The following is a 19,351-nucleotide window of genomic DNA, read 5'->3' as shown; positions in this document are numbered from 1 at the left end:
GTCCGCTGTGCAGGCCAGGTCTGCGAACGCCGTCTCCTCTGACACGACATCGCACCAACTGCCTGCCGCTGCACTGTCGCCCATGTGTGCAGTAATGGCTGCCGCCATCTCGCTGAACGTTTTCACTTTCTTTTGGGACAGCTCACTTGCCTGGCAGATCTTGATGGCTGCCTCCAGCGTCAGCTCCGTTTCCCGTAGTAGCCTTTCTCTGACCTTTTTGTCCTCCACGCCCAAAACGATCTGGTCTCTCAGCGTCGCGAAGTTGCATGACTGCGCTTTTAGCCGCAAGTCCATTAGAACGCTATCACGGGCTCATGCTGATGCTGCGTACGAGACCGAAACACATCTCTCTCGTACGTCTTGTTCTTCTTTGGAGAACAGTGAGCGTCAAATTTACCAAGCACTGCATCCAACTTTTCACTATCACCCGGTTTTCAAACACGAACGTGTTAAATAATTCTATGGCCTGTGGTCCCGCGATTGTTAGCAGTACCGATACCTGTTGCAAGTGTAGGTGCATATAAATAACAGACAGAGTCGGGCTGTGTCGCTTAATAACACGTATTCACCGGCTGTGCCCATAACGCAACTGAGGCATGTTACACAGGGCAAGTATACATCAATCAGTGCCCCCAGGGGGAGCTGTTGGCTGCATAACATTACCCTACAACGTCTCACTTCCTTTCGTAGAATACAATACCAAATAATATAATGGATAGTATTAGCCATTAGAACATTAGTGCTCATATCCAAATATTAAAATAGTGCAATGGAAATAGTGCATCAAGAAGGAACAGCAAGTCAATATCAACCAAAACCTTTGCAGAACAATAACGACAAAATGGTAGCATCAGAACATCCACAAGACCACTGAATAAGAACATTAGAAGTGAACATCACAGTTTTTGTTCCGGTTTTTTTTTTTATGTCCACAGTCCAGTGTGTGTGTGTGTGTGTGTGTGTGAGTGTGTGTGTGTCAATCTCAGTACAGTGTATGACCTAGAGGTCAAGTCTTTCTGGAGGCTTAATCTGCCTCCCGCTCTGGGAGAAGGCCCGGCCCTGTAACTCACGGCATGGTGTGGTCACAGCCTGTGGGGGAGATGGCGGCGACCTCGGGGCTGACGACCTTGGAGACATTACAGGGCTGCTTACGACTTCCTCCATGCTGCCCCCGCCCACATGGCCCCCTTCAGCTGCACACACGCCCACAGGCTGCTCTGGTGGCCGTTCTGTGTGGGCTGACGGCTGTGGAGGGGCAACCTCTGCTGGTCGGAGATCGACCCTGTTGCGACGGTACGTGGTTCCCTCCACGTTGACGAGATAGGACCGCGGTCCCACCTGCTGCAGGCATACTCCTCTCCTCCATCGGCCTGTCCTGTCACCCGGGAGTGGTTTCATCCTGACAGGCTGGCCGACGTTTAGCTCTGGCAGATCCCTCGCAGTTCTGTCATGTCAGCTTCGCTGCCTGATGCTTCACCCTCAGCTTGTCTGTGACCCCAGTGATGATCTGAGGTGCTAGTAGCTGATCGGCCACAGGGAGAAGAGTTCTCAGCCTCCGTGACATCAGCCGTTGTGCTGGGCTGCAGCGCATGCCCTCAGTGGGCGTGTTTCTCCAGTGTAGAAAAGCCTTCCGGGGGTCCTCGTCGGCCCGGTCTGCTTTTCTGCATAACCCTTTCACAATCTTCACTACAGACTCTGCTTTGTCGTTAGCTTTTGGGTGTCTCGGGGAGGACATGACAAGTTCGAAGCCCCACTCCCTCGCAAACGCCCGAAACTCTCTACAATCAAACTGACCCCCGCAGTCGGAAATGACCCGGTCAGGGATACCAAACCGTGCAAACTGCGCCTTGCACCTTCGGATGGTCGTTTCTGCCGACAGGTCTGGGAGTAGATCAATCTCCCAGAAGTCTGAATAGTGATCCACCATGAGCAGGAAGTCCTGCCTTGCGTAGCTGAACAAGTCCATGCTCACCAGCTGCCAGGGACGTGTGGGGAGCGGGTGTGACATCATAGTCTCTTTTCGTTGCTCGTGTGCATACTCGTTACACACTGTGCACTGCTGCACATAGTCTTTGATTTCCCCCTGCATATTTGGCCAGTAGAGAGTATCCCGGGCCTGTCTATTACAAGCCTCACCCCCCACGTGGTTGTAGTGGATCCGTTTCAGCATCTCAGGACGCATAGCTTTCGGAATGATGACACGCTGGCTCCTAAAAAGCACACCGTCCTGTGTGCTTATTTCATCTCTGATGGCCCAGTATTCTCTGACGGCTATGGGGCTCTCCTCTTTGTGTTCTGGCCATCCCTCCAGCACGACCGACTTGAGTGTTTGAAGACACACATCCTCCTCTGTGTGTTTTCGAATCTGTGCGAGGCGTTGGCTGGTGACGTTTAGATAGTCTGCCTGCTGAATGGCTGCCGTGTCGTACTGCACCTGCTGCATGCTGCAGACCATTTCACGTCTGTACTGAGTGTCCGTTCTCTGGCGGGGTGGTGGCTCTGCTGAGCGTGTCACTGATGTACATTTCAGGGCCTGGCTTGTACATCACCGTGAGGCAGTAGTTCTGAAGTGTGAAGAGCATGCTTTGAAGGTGCTTTGGTGCACTGAGAAGGGGCTTAGTGAAGATTGACACCAGCGGGCGGTGGTCGGTCTCTGCAGTCACATCACCCCTCCCATATAGGTAGTAGTGGAAGCGTTGACAAGCGAATACGATGCTCAGGCACTCCTTCTCAATCTGTGCGTAGTTTTGATCCGTCTGGTTCAGCGCGCGGGAGGCGAACGCGACCGGCTGTCCCCCCTGAAGCAGGCAGCGGCCCAAACTGGTCTGACTGGAGTCGCTCTGTATGGTGACTGGCTTGCTGACATCATAGTAACGTAGTACTGGCACCGCCGTGACCAGCGTTTTGATTTCCTTCATAGCAGCATCATGTTTGGGCAACCAGTGCCACAGCACACCTTTGTCCAGCAACCTTCTCAGCGGTTCACACACCTCTGACAAGCGGGGCATGAACCTCGATAAATAGTTAACGAAGCCGACACACCGCTGAACGCCTTTTGCATCCGTGGGGTTTGGCATGTCCAGGACTGCCCTGACCTTCTCGGGATCAGCTTTGAGGCCCTCCACCGACAGTATGTGGCCGTGGAAGCGGACCTCCCTCACACGAAACTGTAGCTTTTTTATGCTCAGCCTCAGCTTCACTTCCCTGCATCTGTCCATCAGAGCAATGAGGTTTGCGTCGTGGTTGCGAACGGCCTCCTCCTCCGTGTCCCCACAGCCGACTATGAGGATGTCATCGGCTATGGGCTCAATTCCTTTCAAACCGGCCAGCAGCTCATGTTGTTTCCTCTGGTACAGCTCTGGTGCGACTGACACGCCAAAATGGAGCTTCAGCCATCGCTTTCTACCCCATGGCGTCCAGAACGTTGTCATCAGGCTGCTCTCCTCATCAAGGCGACACTGCAAGAATGCGTCGCGCGCATCCACCAGGGTGAAGATGCGTGCCTTAGGCAGCTTGTACAGCACGTCATCTAAAGTGGGCATGAGGTAATGGGACCTTTTCAGGGCTCGGTTAAGTGGCTTGGGGTCGATGCAAAGCCTCAATTTGTCCGGCTTCTTCACTATGACCAGATTGCTAATCCAGTCTGTGGGCTGAGTGACTGTGGTTAAGTGTCCATCCTTTTCATATTGGTCCAGCTGCGCCTTAACAGCTGCCTTGAGGGCCACCGGGACATTTCTTGGTGCGCACTGGACAGGGGCCACAGTGCTATCCAACTCGAAGTGAACATCACCCGGCAGTGACTCGACTGGGCTGGTGAACACGTCATTGTAAGTGTTAATGAGACAGCCTTTGGTTAGCTCACCTGTCTTGCAGTGCTCCACTTTATTCAGCTCTTCGAGAATGGTGAAGCGTATCAAGCCAAGTCTCTCGCATGTCTCCCCTGAAAGCAAGGGCTTCTGGCTGGTGCGCACGACCTCAAAGTCCAATCTGTGCGTCTTGCCCCTGATGACACACTATGTGCTGTACACGCCCATTGAGCTCATCCACTCACTGTTGTAGAGTCTCAGCCTGGTGAGACTTTTCTGAAGAGGCACTCTAGGCGCCAGTCTCATCTTGTCTTTCAAGCTCATCACGTTGCAGGTGGCTCCAGAGTCAAGCTGGCACCTCTGGACCCCTCTGTGCAGTGGCAGGTTTACAAACCACTTTTTCCTTTGAGTGTTCACAGCCCGCACGCTCTCAGCCGTGTACACATCCCTCTTATCGCGGTCGCTGTCCTCCGGGTCCCCTAGCGGCGGGTCATCCACAGCGTTCAACTGACGTGCTTGCTGGCCTCTTTTCATGCATACTTTGGCAAAGTGATTAGCAGTGCCACAAAGCGACATGACTTTCCAAATGCGGGGCACATGTCTCGCCCCCGTCTGTGCGGTGTGCCACAGTACTTGCATTCACTTGTGCCTCTCTGTGGCTGTGCAGATGTGTTGGTGGGCTCGGATGGCCTGCTCGTAGGTCTCCGTGCTGGTCGCTGTCCATGTGCTACATTGATGCTCTCCCCAGGCACAGAGCTGCTAAGTGACATGGATTTTAACTTATTGTCCAACACCTCCGCTGCACGGCAAATGTCAATAGCTCCCTCCAACTTAAGTTCCTTTTCTCTTAACATGCGTCGTCTGGCGCCCTCATCAGTTGTTCCAAGAACAAGCCTGTCCCTTATAAGCTCGTCTCTTATAGCTCCATATTCACATGTGGCAGCCTTTTCTCTCAGTCTCGTGACAAAAGCATCCACAGGTTCTCGTTCCTCTTGTTTAAGGTTGCCAAAAACATACCTCTCAAAGATGACATTTTTGGTAGGTGTGAAGTATTCCCCCAGTTTGTCGAGTATCGCTCCGGCGTCTTTCTGCTCTTCCGCTGTGAGTCCCAGGTTGTGCACGTAAACATGGAGGCATTCTTTCCCCATTAGCCTCCGGAGCGTCGCTGCCTGCACCGGCTTCTCTGCCTTGTCGATCCCGGTCGCAAGCAAATAATCCTCAAACTCTGATCGAAAGCTAGCCCATGTAACAGAGTTGAAAATGACCTCACTCAGATAAAGTGAATTCTCCCAAAATTTGTATTTTAACATGTTATTGTAATCCAATGATTTTTGATGGTTTGTGTAAACCCCAGATGTTGTACCGCATTCACTAAGGTTAAATATGAGGCTGCGCGACTGTTTGTCTATTTACTCTTGCTTTGACACATTTTGGGCATTTGCGCTATCCGTACTTGAAAGCTAGACCATTTCCGCTGGAGGCAATAAAAGCCACTGTTAGGAACCCCTGGTCTGAATCTCTATCACGAACACCTGTACAAGTGAGGGTCGTTACACTGGTGCCGTGACTTATTCTGGATCAATTGGATCAGCTCCGCAAGCAGATCGCCCGAAGGTGCTGCGCTGCGCTGTCTTCCTGGAATGTGCAGCGTGATTTTTCTGGTGATTCCGTATATGACCGCTAGGGGACACTCTAACACTGCATTTAAAATATATCCATGGCAGTTTTAATACGAGGAAGTGTAACTACACTGTACATTGTCTAGCCATTTCTCTTTAATTTCAGTGTACTATATTGCTATATTTAAAAATATTTTTCTCACATCACACTACAGTTTAGTGTTCAGTATTTTTCAGGTGGTGTGACAGCAATTTTCTACATTTGTCATTTCTATTTTTATTATTATTTCTATTTCTAATTTTATGTTTCTAAAGGTATCATGGCTGAGGGAAATAACAGTCAGGTAAATGGGTTTAAAGGCTTCTCCGTGAATAGGGGCAGGGGTGCTCATTTTAATGGTCTGAATGCTAACACATTGTCTAGTGGGTATGGAAGTGAGAGTACAGGTGGTCTTCAAGAACATGTTAGTGATGTTTGGGACAGGGGGCATAGTGTGAGCCTGGGCTGGTCTCCTAGTGAACAGTTTTTGAGGGTGGATGCACAGACTTCTACTCCGGTGAATGATAGCATTGCCATGCAACGCCTGACTGATATGGTAGGCCAACTGGGAGAGCAAATAGGTAACTCCATTGCAGCTAGACTTTTCTCTTCTGGACTTACTGATCGTACTAATACACATGATACACCTTTGACTGACAAACCAGCGACTGTTCTGACTTCAGGCCCTACACAACAAAACACAACGCCAGTAGTAGTTCATGTCAAGACTGAACGTGAACCTGTGACTTTTAAGGGAAATAGTTCTGACAAGTACTCTGTTCAGGAATGGATAGCCATGACAAAAGCTCACCTTAGGAAACAGTCTTACACAACAGCTGAACAGGCGGATGAGATACAAGGAAGGCTTTTAGGAAAGGCAAGAGACGTGGTCAAAGTAGCTCTGAGGAGTGATGACACACTTGATGTGAAGCAGAACCCAGATCTCATGTATGACATTCTAAAGCGATATTTCAGTCAGTCTTCATCATCACTTCCGTTGCAAGATTTTTACACCACACTGCCCAATCCAAAAGAAAATCCAGTCGACTACTGGATCAGACTAAACAAAGCAGCAGACACAGCTGATGAGGGACTGCACCGTCAGGGTAGGAGAATGGAGAACATAAGTGGAGAGGTGGCACAAATGTTTGCGAAGCACTGTCCTGATCCGCAGCTTTCCTCAATTTTGAAATGCAAGCCTGTCAGTGAGTGGACCTCTAAAGACATCCAGCTCAGGATAGATGAATATCAAAGGGAATGGGGTGCGTCTGCAACATCTTACAGTGTCCCACAGCTGAAAAGTCACCCTGCAGCTGTGTTCGACAATGATTCAAACACCTGCGCTCACTCTGATTCTCATCGGATGGACCCCCAGTCAACTTGTCTACCATGTTCTCATGCCACGTCTTTGTTTCAGACTCCCAGCTCATGCTCAGACTCTGCATGTGTCCAGTGGAACGTCCAGCGACCACAGTGCATCCCGCCGCCACAGCATGTCCAGCGCCCTCAGCACGTCCCGCCGCCACAGAATGCTCAGCAGCCTGATGATGGAGTCCTTGGCCGCATGATGAGCATGCTTGAGAGAGTCTTGGCCAGGGTGGAGCCACGCAATCCTGAGCGTAGTCAGAAACGCCCCAGCCCTTTCAGCTCACTGTCATGTAGAGTTTGTGGAGATGTTAATCACTCCACCTTGTCTCACTGCAAATCTGACCATCTCTGTTTCAAGTGTCTGGCCCCTGGTCACTCAAGACAGCACTGTCCAAACAATGCCCCGCCCCAACTCAGCCCAGCCTCGGGAAACTAGCTGACCTGTATTCAGAGGGAGGCAATACAGGTCATAAAGAATCCTCCCATTCACTAGACACCGATATTTTTGATTCAACTTTTAATTTTGTCAATTTTTCTCAATTTCAGTCAACAAACATTGTGTATCAAAACACTCAGACTGCGGGTGGCAGTGACAGCTTATTTTACGTACCAGTGAAGGTGGGTGGCAAAGTGACTCTTGGTGGTATGCTAGATAGTGGCTCAATGGCATGTACAGTCAGTGATACTGTTATGCGTAACCTGCTCTCTGTTGGGGCAGTGTGTGAAGCAGAGAGATTCTCCACCGATGTGACTCTCATTGGTGTCGGTGGTTGATGAGTGCACCCAAAGTCAGCCTTTTACATTAACATGGAAGTTAATGACTGCAAAATGATTGTGCCGACGATTGTAGTTGAAGGACAACATGATGACCTGATTATCGGAACCAATGTGATCAAACACATACTGTGTGAGTCAAAGAAGTGTAGTACGTACTGGACAGCAGTTTCTGCACCGTCCTCTATCAACACTGAAACCGAACATTTTCTCTCCATGCTAGCTGGCTTGCATAGATGGGGCGCTGGTGAAATGCCTGACAAGATAGGCACAGTACGTTGCAACTCGGCCACTTGCCTTCAACCCGGCTGTGAATACCCTCTGTGGGGAAAGCTGCCAAAACTCACACATGTATCTCCTGGTAGTGTGGTGATGACAGAGCCTACGTCAGCACGGTCTGCACCCAAAGGACTGATGGTCGCCAGAGTTGTCACACCCCTGTGGGCAGATGGATGGGTTCCCTTGAAAGTGATGAATGTCTCTGAAAAGCCTTTGTTTTTGAGACGTAACGCTAAGCTTGCTGACCTGGTGCCCTGTGTCGCTTTGGAAGATTTAGACCTAGTCAGTGGTCATCAGAGCGCTTCCACCGTGCCTGCTACTCCTGTCTCTCCTGATGCAAGATGTGCTAGGGAGAATCTAGAGTCCATTGGCCTGAGTGAGCTGGACGTCAGCCTGTGTGATGCGTCATCGGACTGTAAAGACAAGTTGTCCAAACTTATTGTTCGCTACCAGGATGTCTTCTCACGCAATCACCTTGACTGCGGCAAAGCAGAAGAGTTTGTCCACAGAATCCACTTGATTGACCAAAAGCCATTCAGACTTCCTTTCAGACGTGTGCCACCGAGCCAGTATCAAAAACTACGTCAGGTCTTAAGTGAAATGGAAGAAAAAGAGATCATTCGAAAGTCAACAAGTGAGTATGCCTCACCATTAGTCCTTATCTGGAAGAAGAATGGTGATTTGCGTGTGTGTACTGGCTTTAGGTGGCTGAACAAGAGGACTTTGAAGGACGCTCACCCTCTGCCACATCAGGCCGATTGCTTGGCAGCACTTGGTGGCAATTCACTGTTCAGCACAATGGACTTGACTTCAGGATTTTATAACATGCCCTTACATGAGGATGACAGAAAGTATTCGGTGTTCACTACACCTATGGGGCTTTATGAATACAACAGGCTGCCACAGGGGCTCTGTAACAGTCCAGGGAGTTTCATGAGAATGATGACTTCCATTTTTGGTGATCAAAATTATCTAAGTCTGTTATGCTATTTAGATGATATTTTGATTTTTGCTCCTGATGAAAGTTCTGCCCTTGCACGTCTTGAAATGGTGTTCAAAAGACTCCGTGCCCACAACTTGAAATTGGCACCTAAGAAATGCTACTTTTTGAGGAAGTCTGTCAAATTCCTTGGCCATATTATTGACGAGCATGGAGTTTCGACTGACCCAGGCAAAGTTGAGAGCATAAGCAGTATGACTGTGACTGACTTGATGGAAGCGGATGGAGTGACACCATCTGAGAAACGTTTGCGATCTTTTCTTGGCATGCTAAATTTTTATCAGCACTTCATCCCAGGATACTCAGCCCTTGCAAAGCCCCTGTTCTCACTGCTGGCTGGTCAGAAACAGAAGAAAGGCCGAAAACCTAGGTGTGCTGTAGTGAGCCGCAAACTAAAGTCAACCGACCGGACTACTGACCATGATAGGGCATTTGCTGAACTCAAACAGGCCCTCATAGATTCCGTTGTTTTGGCCCACCCAGACTTTAGTCAACCGTTTTTGCTGTCTACAGACACCTCGTTGGATGGCCTTGGGGCCGTTTTATCTCAGTGACTCAGTGGCTAGACCAATTGCATTTGCTAGCAAGTCCTTAACTCGGTCACAGAAGAACTATCCAGCCCATCGATTAGAGTTTCTTGCACTGAAGTGGTCAGTTTGTGACAAGTTTAGCCACTGGTTGAAAGGCCACGACTTTACTGTGTGGACTGACAATAATCCATTGACTCATATTATGACTAAACCTAAACTTGACTGTTGTGAGCAGCGATGGGTGTCAAAATTAGCCAGTTACAATTTTGACATCAAATATGTGCCAGGCCCAAGAAATATTGTTGCTGATGCTCTCAGCCGTGTCCCTTTTTGCAAAAGTGTCGGTCGCAGACTGGTCAGTGAACCACTTCATGACCTCGCCAGAGAAGCTGCTGTTTTGTCTGACACAGCTATTCAACAGACCTTCAGAGAGTCAACCAACCAGTCTGTAATGGCAGAGAAGCAAACACGTCTTGTAGCCACAAATACCCAGTCCCTTCCTATGTCAGCTCAGTCTTTATCCACACAGGAAGTCTCTGCTGTTATCCAGTCACACACTGAATGGGCCTCTGGAGCAAGGACGCTTGCGACAGCCCTTGTGCGTCACCTACCCCAGCTCATTCCTGACGGTTTGCCCAGCCTGACTGCCTTTACTGCTGGAGATCTCCGTGATGCACAATCTAGAGATAGTACGTTGTCTCGCATTCGTTTTTTTGTGGAGAGGTCTCGGAGACCATCCAGACGGTAAAGAGCACAGGAGTCGAGTCAAGTCCTGAGGCTGCTGAAACACTGGGAAAAGTTTGTTCTGAGTGATGACGTCTTGTACAGACTGTCACGTGACCAAATTTCAAAGACAAGACGCCATCAGTTTGTTGTTCCTGATTGTCTGAAGACTAAAGTCTTGAAAGGAGTGCATGACAGTGCAGGTCATCAAGGTCAGTCAAGAACCCTGAGCATTGCCAGACAGAGATTTTTTTGGCTGCACATGGACAGAGATGTGAGAGAATACGTTCGTCATTGTCAGCGTTGTATAGTGAGCAAAATGGCCGAGCCTGTAGGAAGAGCTCCTCTTGAAAGTATTGTCACCTCCAGACCACTGCAACTTGTATGCATTGATTTCTGGTCAGCTGAAGATTCGCACAACAAATCTGTGGATGTTTTAGTAATGACCGACCATTTTACCAGACTGGCTCAGGCCTTTGCCTGCAGGGATCAATCAGCCAAACAAGTAGCGAAAGTCCTCTGGGAGAAGTATTTCTGCGTTTATGGATTCCCTGAGAGGATCCACAGTGACCAGGGTCCAAGCTTTGAAAGCGAGTTGATCGCTGAACTTCTACAGTTATCTGGTGTGTGAAAGTCCCATACTACTCCATACCACCCGATGGGAAATGGCAGCGTTGAACGTTTTAATCGAACGCTGGGTGATATGATCAGAGCTCTTCCCTCAGAATCAAAGCAAGACTGGCCCAGACGTTTACAAACTCTCACATTCATGTGCAATTGCACTGCCCATGAGACAACAGGATATGCACCATTTTACCTGATGTTTGGAAGGGTGCCCCGTTTTCCAGTAGATATCCTGTTTGGAAACATCTTGACTGACCCTGATGTGACCGACTTTGGCAGATATGTCACGAAGCTGTCTGAGGACCTTAAGGAAGCCACGCTAATTGCTCAAGAGCATGTGACAAAGGAACAGAACAGACAGGCAAGACTGTATAACAGGAAAGCGAAAGGACCGACAATTGAAATTGGAGACCGAGTGCTTGTGGCTAATAAGAAAGAGAGAGGAAAGAGAAAATTTGCTGACCGATGGGCGTCTATTGTTTACACTGTGACTGAGCTGAATCCCCAAACGCACACATATAAGATACAGGGCACTGTCACAGGGCGTGAGCAGATTGTCCATCGTAATCTACTTATGCTGGTGAATTTTCTTCCTATTCAAGATGTGCCACAGTCTTCTCAGTCTGGTCTCTCGATGTCCTCCGTCCAGTCCTCCGTCTCTGTCCATTCCATGGCCTCAGGTCAAGCTACGTCAGAGCACACTCAGACTCAAGTGTCCGTTCAGCAGGATGAGACTCAATGTGAAGTTGATGATGTGCACAGTCTTGTGAGCGTCCCTGAACCTGAAAATTACTCAGATATCCTGCCTGCGTCTGAGGAGAGAACCAGAGAATGGGTCAGTCACCTGAACAACACCCCAACTCAACAGTCTCCTGAAGGAGGTGCTAGGGAGCCTTCTGCTGACTTTACTAATGATGTGTTGACTGAAAAGGTCCCAGACTCACACTCTGAACTCTCTCACGCCTCACTCACTGATGACACTGTTGATAGGGATGACACCTCGACTGTTAGTGGCCATCAAACAGTTTTGTCTACAGTTACTTCTGACTCTGTAAGTGACGCTGCACATACTGTTGCACCCACTGAACTGCCTGAGTCTGCACCACACCGCACTACACGTCTGGGTCGTGTCGTTCGACCAGTTAACAGGCTCCTTTACACTATAGCTGGACAAGATGTCACTAGACGACTGCGGCAGAATGTTCAGACTGTATGCAGCGCTGTAGTTCAAGCTCTTAGGGCATAAGTCTCTTTACTTTTTTGCTTTTTTTGCAGATCGTTCTGATGTCTTTAGAAGTGCGGTACTAGGTGAACACTTATACCTACTTCTATGTGTATTGACAGTTTTTGGGCAAGTGTAGAATGTGTAAGGCATTCTATAACCGGTGGTTGGTTGGAGAGTTTTTGATGTCGCTCTCTGTCCACCGCATCCTTAAAGGATACTTCTAGAGTCGGTCTTCTTGTGTGTAGTCCCATGACAACAGATGAATCATAGGTATAGTTTGTGAACATGTGTATAATTTTGTCCAGAGTTCAGTGGGGGTGGGTGTAACAGAGTTGAAAATGACCTCACTCAGATAAAGTGAATTCTCCCAAAATTTGTATTTTAACATGTTATTGTAATCCAATGCTTTTTGATGGTTTGTGTAAACCCCAGATGTTGTACCGCATTCACTAAGGTTAAATATGAGGCTTGCGCGACTGTTTGTCTATTTACTCTCACTTTGACACATTTTGGGCATTTGCGCTATCCGTACTTGAGAGCTAGACCATTTCCGCTGGAGGCAATAAAAGCCACTGTTAGGAACCCCTGGTCTGAATCTCTATCACGAACACCTGCACAAGTGAGGGTCGTTACACCCAGTTGCTGTGAAGATCCCCAGTCATCTTCATGGGCTCCGACGGCGGAATATTGGAAGCCATCGTCTTGGCTCGATGCGAATGCTAGCAGGCTAACTAAAACTTGTAGCTACGCTTAGTAAAAAATAAACGCACGCTGTTCAAGCAACAGGCAACGTAAGACTCACGTTGGGTTCCAATCCAGCTTCTGACACCATGTTGCAAGTGTAGGTGCATATAAATAACAGACAGAGTCGGGCTGTGTCGCTTAGTAACGTGTATTCACCGGCTGTGCCCGTAACGCAACTGAGGCATGTTACACAGGGCAAGTATACATCAATCAGTGCCCCCAGGGGGAGCTGCATAACATTACCCTACAACAATACCTTCCTAGCATCCGGCTTCGTTTCCAGCCCCATGGCCGCGACTTACAGGTTGAACTGCCGTTTGAAGGTGCGCCACTTCTCATCGACATTCCCCGTTAGTTTCAAATCCATGTCGTCTTGCTCAGTTTACTCCTGGTACCATGTTATGTTCGAGTTTAGAAGGATGAGGCTTGTTTTATTCCAGTCTTAACTCATTTATTAAACAACTCATTGTTACATCCATGTGCATGGTTAGTGTGTCTTCTTCATCTAATCCTATCTAATTCCCTCAGGTAAGTACTAACAGCTAGTACCATCTAGTGGGCAGAACGTGTAACAACATCCAATTGTCACAATCTCTATCTTTAAAAAGGCAAAACATGGGCATCAATTGATACACATGTAAGAAAGTTCTCAAAAGGCAGATTTTTTCAGCTCTTGACATAGCAGATGTAAACCTTAACAGCATCAAAATGTAATTGAATCTCTGATGTCATGGCGTGAAATAGCCAAGAGCCAGACCATTCTGATGAGGGAATATTCTAATTTGAGAAATTAATTCTCAACATTCATGTTCAGCAAGTTACAGTCACTCTTTTATAGACTGAATTGGGTCTTCGAAACATTTGAGGTAATTAGAAACAATGTTCAAAACAAAATGAGCACAAATGCAAAAAAAAAATCTTTAGAAAGATGGGCCACTTTGTTTTTAATGTAGCACATGTGTACTGTTTACCCTGTTTGCCACATGTAGGGCTGAAGGAGACTCCAAGTCAGGAAGACTGGCTGATCAGCATCCTGCCAGAGAACTCAAAGGTGGGTGTGGATCCCTGGATCATAGCTGCTGGTGAGTAACAGACCAGTTTTCACTTTACTAGTCATTATCATTCGTGTTCCACAGTAGTCATGTATTTAGCACAATGTAATGTACTCTAATATGGCAGTTTTGATAGTGAAAATATTTATGAGGATGTATGTTGCTACCTGTGGATGATTACGCATGTTAATTCTGTGTTAAGCAATATTTTTGATATTAAACTTATATCAAATGACTCCCTATAATGTGAAAGGACTGGTGGTACTGTTGATATCGCTGACAGTCAATACCCCAGCCTGCAGTTCTCCTTAACTTTCAGCTCGTTGTTTACTTTTGCTTATCCAGCGAAGGGTACCTCCCTTTCTGGTTGAGTCCCTCCTTCACTCAAACCTCAGATTCAGACCAAAAACATAAAAACACTGATAAGCCACTTGTGACCCACAAGTTTAGAACATGTTCTAAGGTAAACCCTGCAAAGAGGAGAGGAGCACTACTTTCTGCCATCAAGTGGTCAGAAATCACTTAATCCATGTTTAAGGAAGATCTGTATGAGTGATTCTAAGATGCGGGCCAAGGTAGCAAGACCAATTTGAACCTGCAGCTAACATATTGGGTTTCTGTTGGTTGCGTGTAGGGATGTGACTTTTAAACCGTTATGCTGTTAAACTGGAAGGGAGAAGTGGGGACTGACTTAGATGTTCCATATGCCTTAAGACTGAACCAGACATTGCAGACATTGGCTGTTAACTAAAAATAATAGTCTTGATGATTGGTCTATCCTACCATCTTGATCATATTCACACCAGGCAACAGAGTGAGGGTTTCACACATGAAGACTCACTGGCCCTATTCTTCATGTCTCATCTCAAATTTCACAAAATGTTGTGGAAACTTGTTGGTTCAAAAAGGAAGTTGAAGAACCAAGAGGGCCAAAACAAAAAAGAGAGAGAGGTGGGCATGCCATTAATATTCTATCAGTCAAAGTAATGCAACAAATAAACATGGAGCACCAGCAAATAGTCTTTTTTGCATAGTTTGTACAGCAGTCACTCTGCTCCAAACTCCACAAAAAAACAAAAGTCAAGATGTTGCACATAGAGGAAGAAATAGCTTCACAGACAGCCACAGCTAAGATTGTATACTCAGCATAAAATTCAAAACCCACTTTTTCAGACTAGTCTTAGGTTTTAAGTCCAATCTGCATAAAATAAACCCTAAAAAATACAATGACAGCTTCCTCTTCAAACACTTGACAATTCACAAAACATATTTGCCTTATTACTGAAATATATACTGTCACCCTTTACCACAATTTTACCCTATCCTTTTACCAATACAAACAATATATGACACTTGCACTGTAGCTGCTTAACAGCTACAGTACTTAGCCAGATACCAAACATTTTAAGTGTGATGGAGAGTACTAGCAATCCAACATTAAAGGGAGTCATTTGATTCACTGCTAATATCAAAAATATCACTTAATGCAGCTTTAGACCATGTTGTTATGATTTGAACACATTTTTTCTAATGCCAGTAACTTAATGTCTTAACACTAGCATTAATGTTATGTTGCAGACCAGTGGAAGAACATGTCAAAGGCCCTGGCCAGTGCAGGCCACTCTTTGGTGGCAGTACAGGACAACCTGATTGATGCAGTGTGGGTGGACCGCCCTGCTCGACCCAGTACCAAGCTAATCACTCTGGGACTGGAGTACACCGGTTAGTATGCCCCTTATTAACAGTTATTTCAATATATCTTAATGCTACAATCCTGAAGTTTGTTTTAAGTGCAGTCAAAATGGTATCTTCTGTCAAAAGTGTATTTGAGACAATTGCTAAACTAGAAAATAGCAAATAAACTCCTTTGTTTTCATTTATTGTAATGGCTACGGTTACAGAACTTTACAGGGAAAATGATGTGGCACATCGTAATGTGTTTTGTCCATTCAGCATAACAGCCGATTGCAGGAGAGGGCAGGCAGTGGAAAGTTTGAACAAGAAAAATTGTGTCTAATAAGCTGTCTTTATCAACATATAATACAACATTAATTAAAACTTAAACATTGTTTTACTTGTTCAGTGGTGGTGAACGTGCTGATGAAGCAGCGCTGGTGACTCTCCTTTTGAATTTATGTCTGGGATTTGGAGTTGCCAAACACCACTGATGTTGCCACATATTACTACACACTTCGACAAGTTCAGTACAAACGATATCCCTTGGATTTTAATTTAAAGGCAAATTTCACCAATGGTCTTGTGTATTTGAAGCGATCTTTCCTTTATATGGGGCTCTACACAAGCGGTAGGACAGAAGCTCTGTATTAATTGACATGTTTATCCAGTTTTAAGCCATGTTTTAACAAGGTAAAAGATTTTAGTTATCGGATGCTCAGATTTTAAGTTATAAGTTTCGTGGTCAGTACAGCCTGCCACAAGTCGATTCGCTGCTAGCATAACCTGGCTTGTTTTTAGCCTGGGTGCTAACTAACTTAACCAATGCAGATACTGTGTTTCAAGACACTACCAACTATCAACCAAAGCCTAATTTCTGCAGCGGATCCACTTGTAGAGCCAGTGCCATCACCCCATCTATAATCCATGGCTCCACACACCTCTCCATCTTGCTGTGTCAGCTGCACCCATCTTGCCGGTGAGATTGCGTAGTTGGAAGGAAGAATCTCCATGCTCTACCGGATCCAAGAAGCTGAGAAGTTTATGGACACCATCACGTTCAGCCCAGAACAAACCGACACAACCCGTATCTTAAAGCCTGATGCCACCCTCCACCCCACCCTCCAACCTGTTGTTGATCCATGAATCCTGTGTCTAGTTTGGGGATAGACCTAAAGCCTGCGGTCAGCTCTACTCTATCCCACCATGAGCCCTGGTCCCTGTTCGGTGCTCACAGCAAGCAAGGGAGGCACTCCTCTTGTAACGTTAAAACTCCTAACCATGACATTCTGCTGGAAAATCTGGAAAGAAAAATGGAAAGAAAAAATCTGTGGTGACTTTTTGCTTTCCAGGCACCAAGGTGACTGATATCCTAGAAAAAAATTCCCAGTATCCTCGCCAAGCACCCCCTCGCTCAGAATATTATCATCCATGTCAGCTGCAATGACTTCACAGTCAGACCTCTGAAATACTAAAACTTGACTTCAGCAAACTCCTTGACCTCCTTCACGGTCCACGGTAAATAATAATAATAATACAGTTTATTTATATCGCACCTTTCTAAACAACGTTACAAGGTGCATTACACAACAGGATAAAATAATGCACATAGTCAAGATAAAACAATAAAATACAATACAAATATAGGACATAATGCCAGATCCGCTCCACAGAACAAGGTAAAACATGGTCAGCATAAAGTCACAAGAGCATAATTAAAACAGAATTAGAGCTGATTTTAAAAAAAAGAATTATAATGAAACAATTAAAATAAGGTGATGAAAGAAAAGTATAAAAAATATAAAGAATTAAAAATGTGAAATTATAATATATAAACAAAATAAAAATAAATAACTAAACTAGTAAATAGATTAATAAAAATTGGGTAACAGTTGATTTATTATAATAAAAAAAAGCCTTCCTATAAAAGTAAGTTTTAATAAGTGATTTAAAAGAAGTAAGTGAGTTTGCTAGCCTAATTTCCTCAGGTACGGAGTTCCACAGTTGTGGGGCTCTTACAGAAAACGCCCGGTCACCTTCAGTGACCAGGCTGGCTGAGGGAACAGTTAAAAAGGACCTGCCTGAGGATTGCAGGCAGCTGATTTATGTAGGGGCGAGGCCATGTAGGGCTTTAAAAGTATTTAGTAAGAGTTAAAATCAATCCTCTACCTAACAGGTAGACAGTGAAGCATTGCAGGAATGGGAGTGATGTGTTCATGTCTCTTGGAATTTGTTAACAGTAAGGCAGCTGAGTTTTGGATGAGCTGGAGACGGAAGATAAGGTCTGTTGGCTGAACCCTGAATACAGGGAGTTACAATAATCCAGACGTGGGGGAAAAAAACAAAAAAATCATCTATCAATGCATAGATGAATTTTTATTTTATTTTCCCCCCTTTTTTCTCCCCAATGTATCCGGCTAATTACCCCACTCTTCCATCTTAGTTGCTGCTCCACTCCCTCTGCCGATCTGGGGAGGGCTGCAGACTACCACATGCCTCCTCCAATACATGTGGAGTCGCCAGCCACTTCTTTTCACCTGACACTCTGACAGTGAGGCGTTTCGCCAGGGGGATATAGTGCATGGGAGGATCATGCTATTCCCTCCAGTTCCCCCTCCCCCCTGAACAGGCGCCCCGACTGACCAGAGGAGGCGCTAGTGCAGCGACCAGGACACATACCCACATCTGACTTCCCACCTGCAGACACGGCCAATTGTGTCTGTAGGGATGCCCAACCAAGCCGAAGGTAACACGGGGATTCAAACCGGCGATCTCCGTGTTGGTAGGCAACGGAATAGACCGCTACACTACCTGAACGCCCCATGGATGACTTTTTCAAGGTCCCTTTGAGATAAGAACATTTTTAACTTTTGCGATGCTCCTAATTTTGAGAAAGCAAGGCTGTACAACCTTAGTGATTCGTGTTTTGAAACGGAGCTTGGAGTTAAAAAAGGCACCCAAAGTGTGGGCAGAGTGTGTAACATTGGAGGACAGAGTCCCTAGACTCTTTTCCAGCTCACCAGTTAGGTCATGGGGGCCAAATAAAATGACCTCAGATTTGGACTCATTGAGCCGGAGGAAGTTTTGTGACATCCAGCATTTAGTATCGGAGAGACAAGCCATAACATGAGAAAGATCATGTGCATCATTACCAGTAAGCGAGACTTTTCATTTTTAAAGTTTTTAACAGTAGGACGACTGGGATTTACCTCCTACATAAAACGAACATGGGTGGTCAAATTGACGGCCGGTTTTTAAAATCTATTCTGTTGTAGAGGAGCTCAATCAGGAGTTGTGACAACTTTCTCTTTTGGCTACACAACATGCACCATTTATTCCTTCACCATAACAACAACAACCAAAAACCCGCGCAGCGGAAGTGTATCACTGTAAACGCGGACCGAGAAAACAGCAGCTGTAAACAAAAGTTCCTACTAGCTCAATAAGGGGAATTATGTATCCCTATAACCACTACACACAACCCCCTCAGAATTCGCCTTAATACGAAAAGTCAGTGTGGCGAGGGGGGGCGGATCTCTCTGCCCCAACAGCTCCGCTGAACAGGAGCTGGGGGCTGGTTAACCGCAGGCAAATCAGCAGAGTCCTCACAGCTGGACCGGGGAAAGGAAGGGGCTGGGGAAGCAGGGGGCGGCCCGCCGGGGGAGGGGGGCAGGGCCGGGGGGCGCCCCCGCCGTGAGGGCAGGGCGAGACCAACAGGGCGGTCTAAGTCCAGGTGAGCAGGCTTGAGGCGGTCCACAGAAACCCGCTCCAGCCTGCTGCCAACCTCCACCACAAAGTGCTTATCTCCAGTGTCCCGTACCCGAAATGGGCCGTCGTAGGGTGGCTGCAGGGGACGGCAGTGCGCGTCATGACGGATGAAAACATACTCCGCT

At 46.7% G+C, this 19,351-nt stretch overlaps 1 protein-coding gene across 2 annotated transcripts in view; it reads left to right on the top strand.

Moving 5' to 3' along the window:
- Positions 1–19,351, top strand: part of xpnpep1 (X-prolyl aminopeptidase (aminopeptidase P) 1, soluble) — a 157,571-nt gene that overhangs the window by 79,369 nt on the left and 58,851 nt on the right. For both annotated transcript variants that reach the window (XM_056279643.1, XM_056279642.1), the window contains exons 5-6: positions 13,722–13,814; positions 15,363–15,506. In XM_056279643.1, coding sequence (XP_056135618.1) covers positions 13,722–13,814; positions 15,363–15,506 — 237 coding nt within the window. The remainder of the gene's footprint in view (positions 1–13,721; positions 13,815–15,362; positions 15,507–19,351) is intronic.

The sequence above is a fragment of the Lampris incognitus genome, chromosome 5, assembly GCF_029633865.1.
Source record: "Lampris incognitus isolate fLamInc1 chromosome 5, fLamInc1.hap2, whole genome shotgun sequence".
Taxonomy (NCBI): Eukaryota; Metazoa; Chordata; class Actinopteri; order Lampriformes; family Lampridae; genus Lampris; species Lampris incognitus.
Note: the sequence above shows the minus strand (reverse complement) of the source record. Positions and strands in the feature narration are given on the sequence as shown.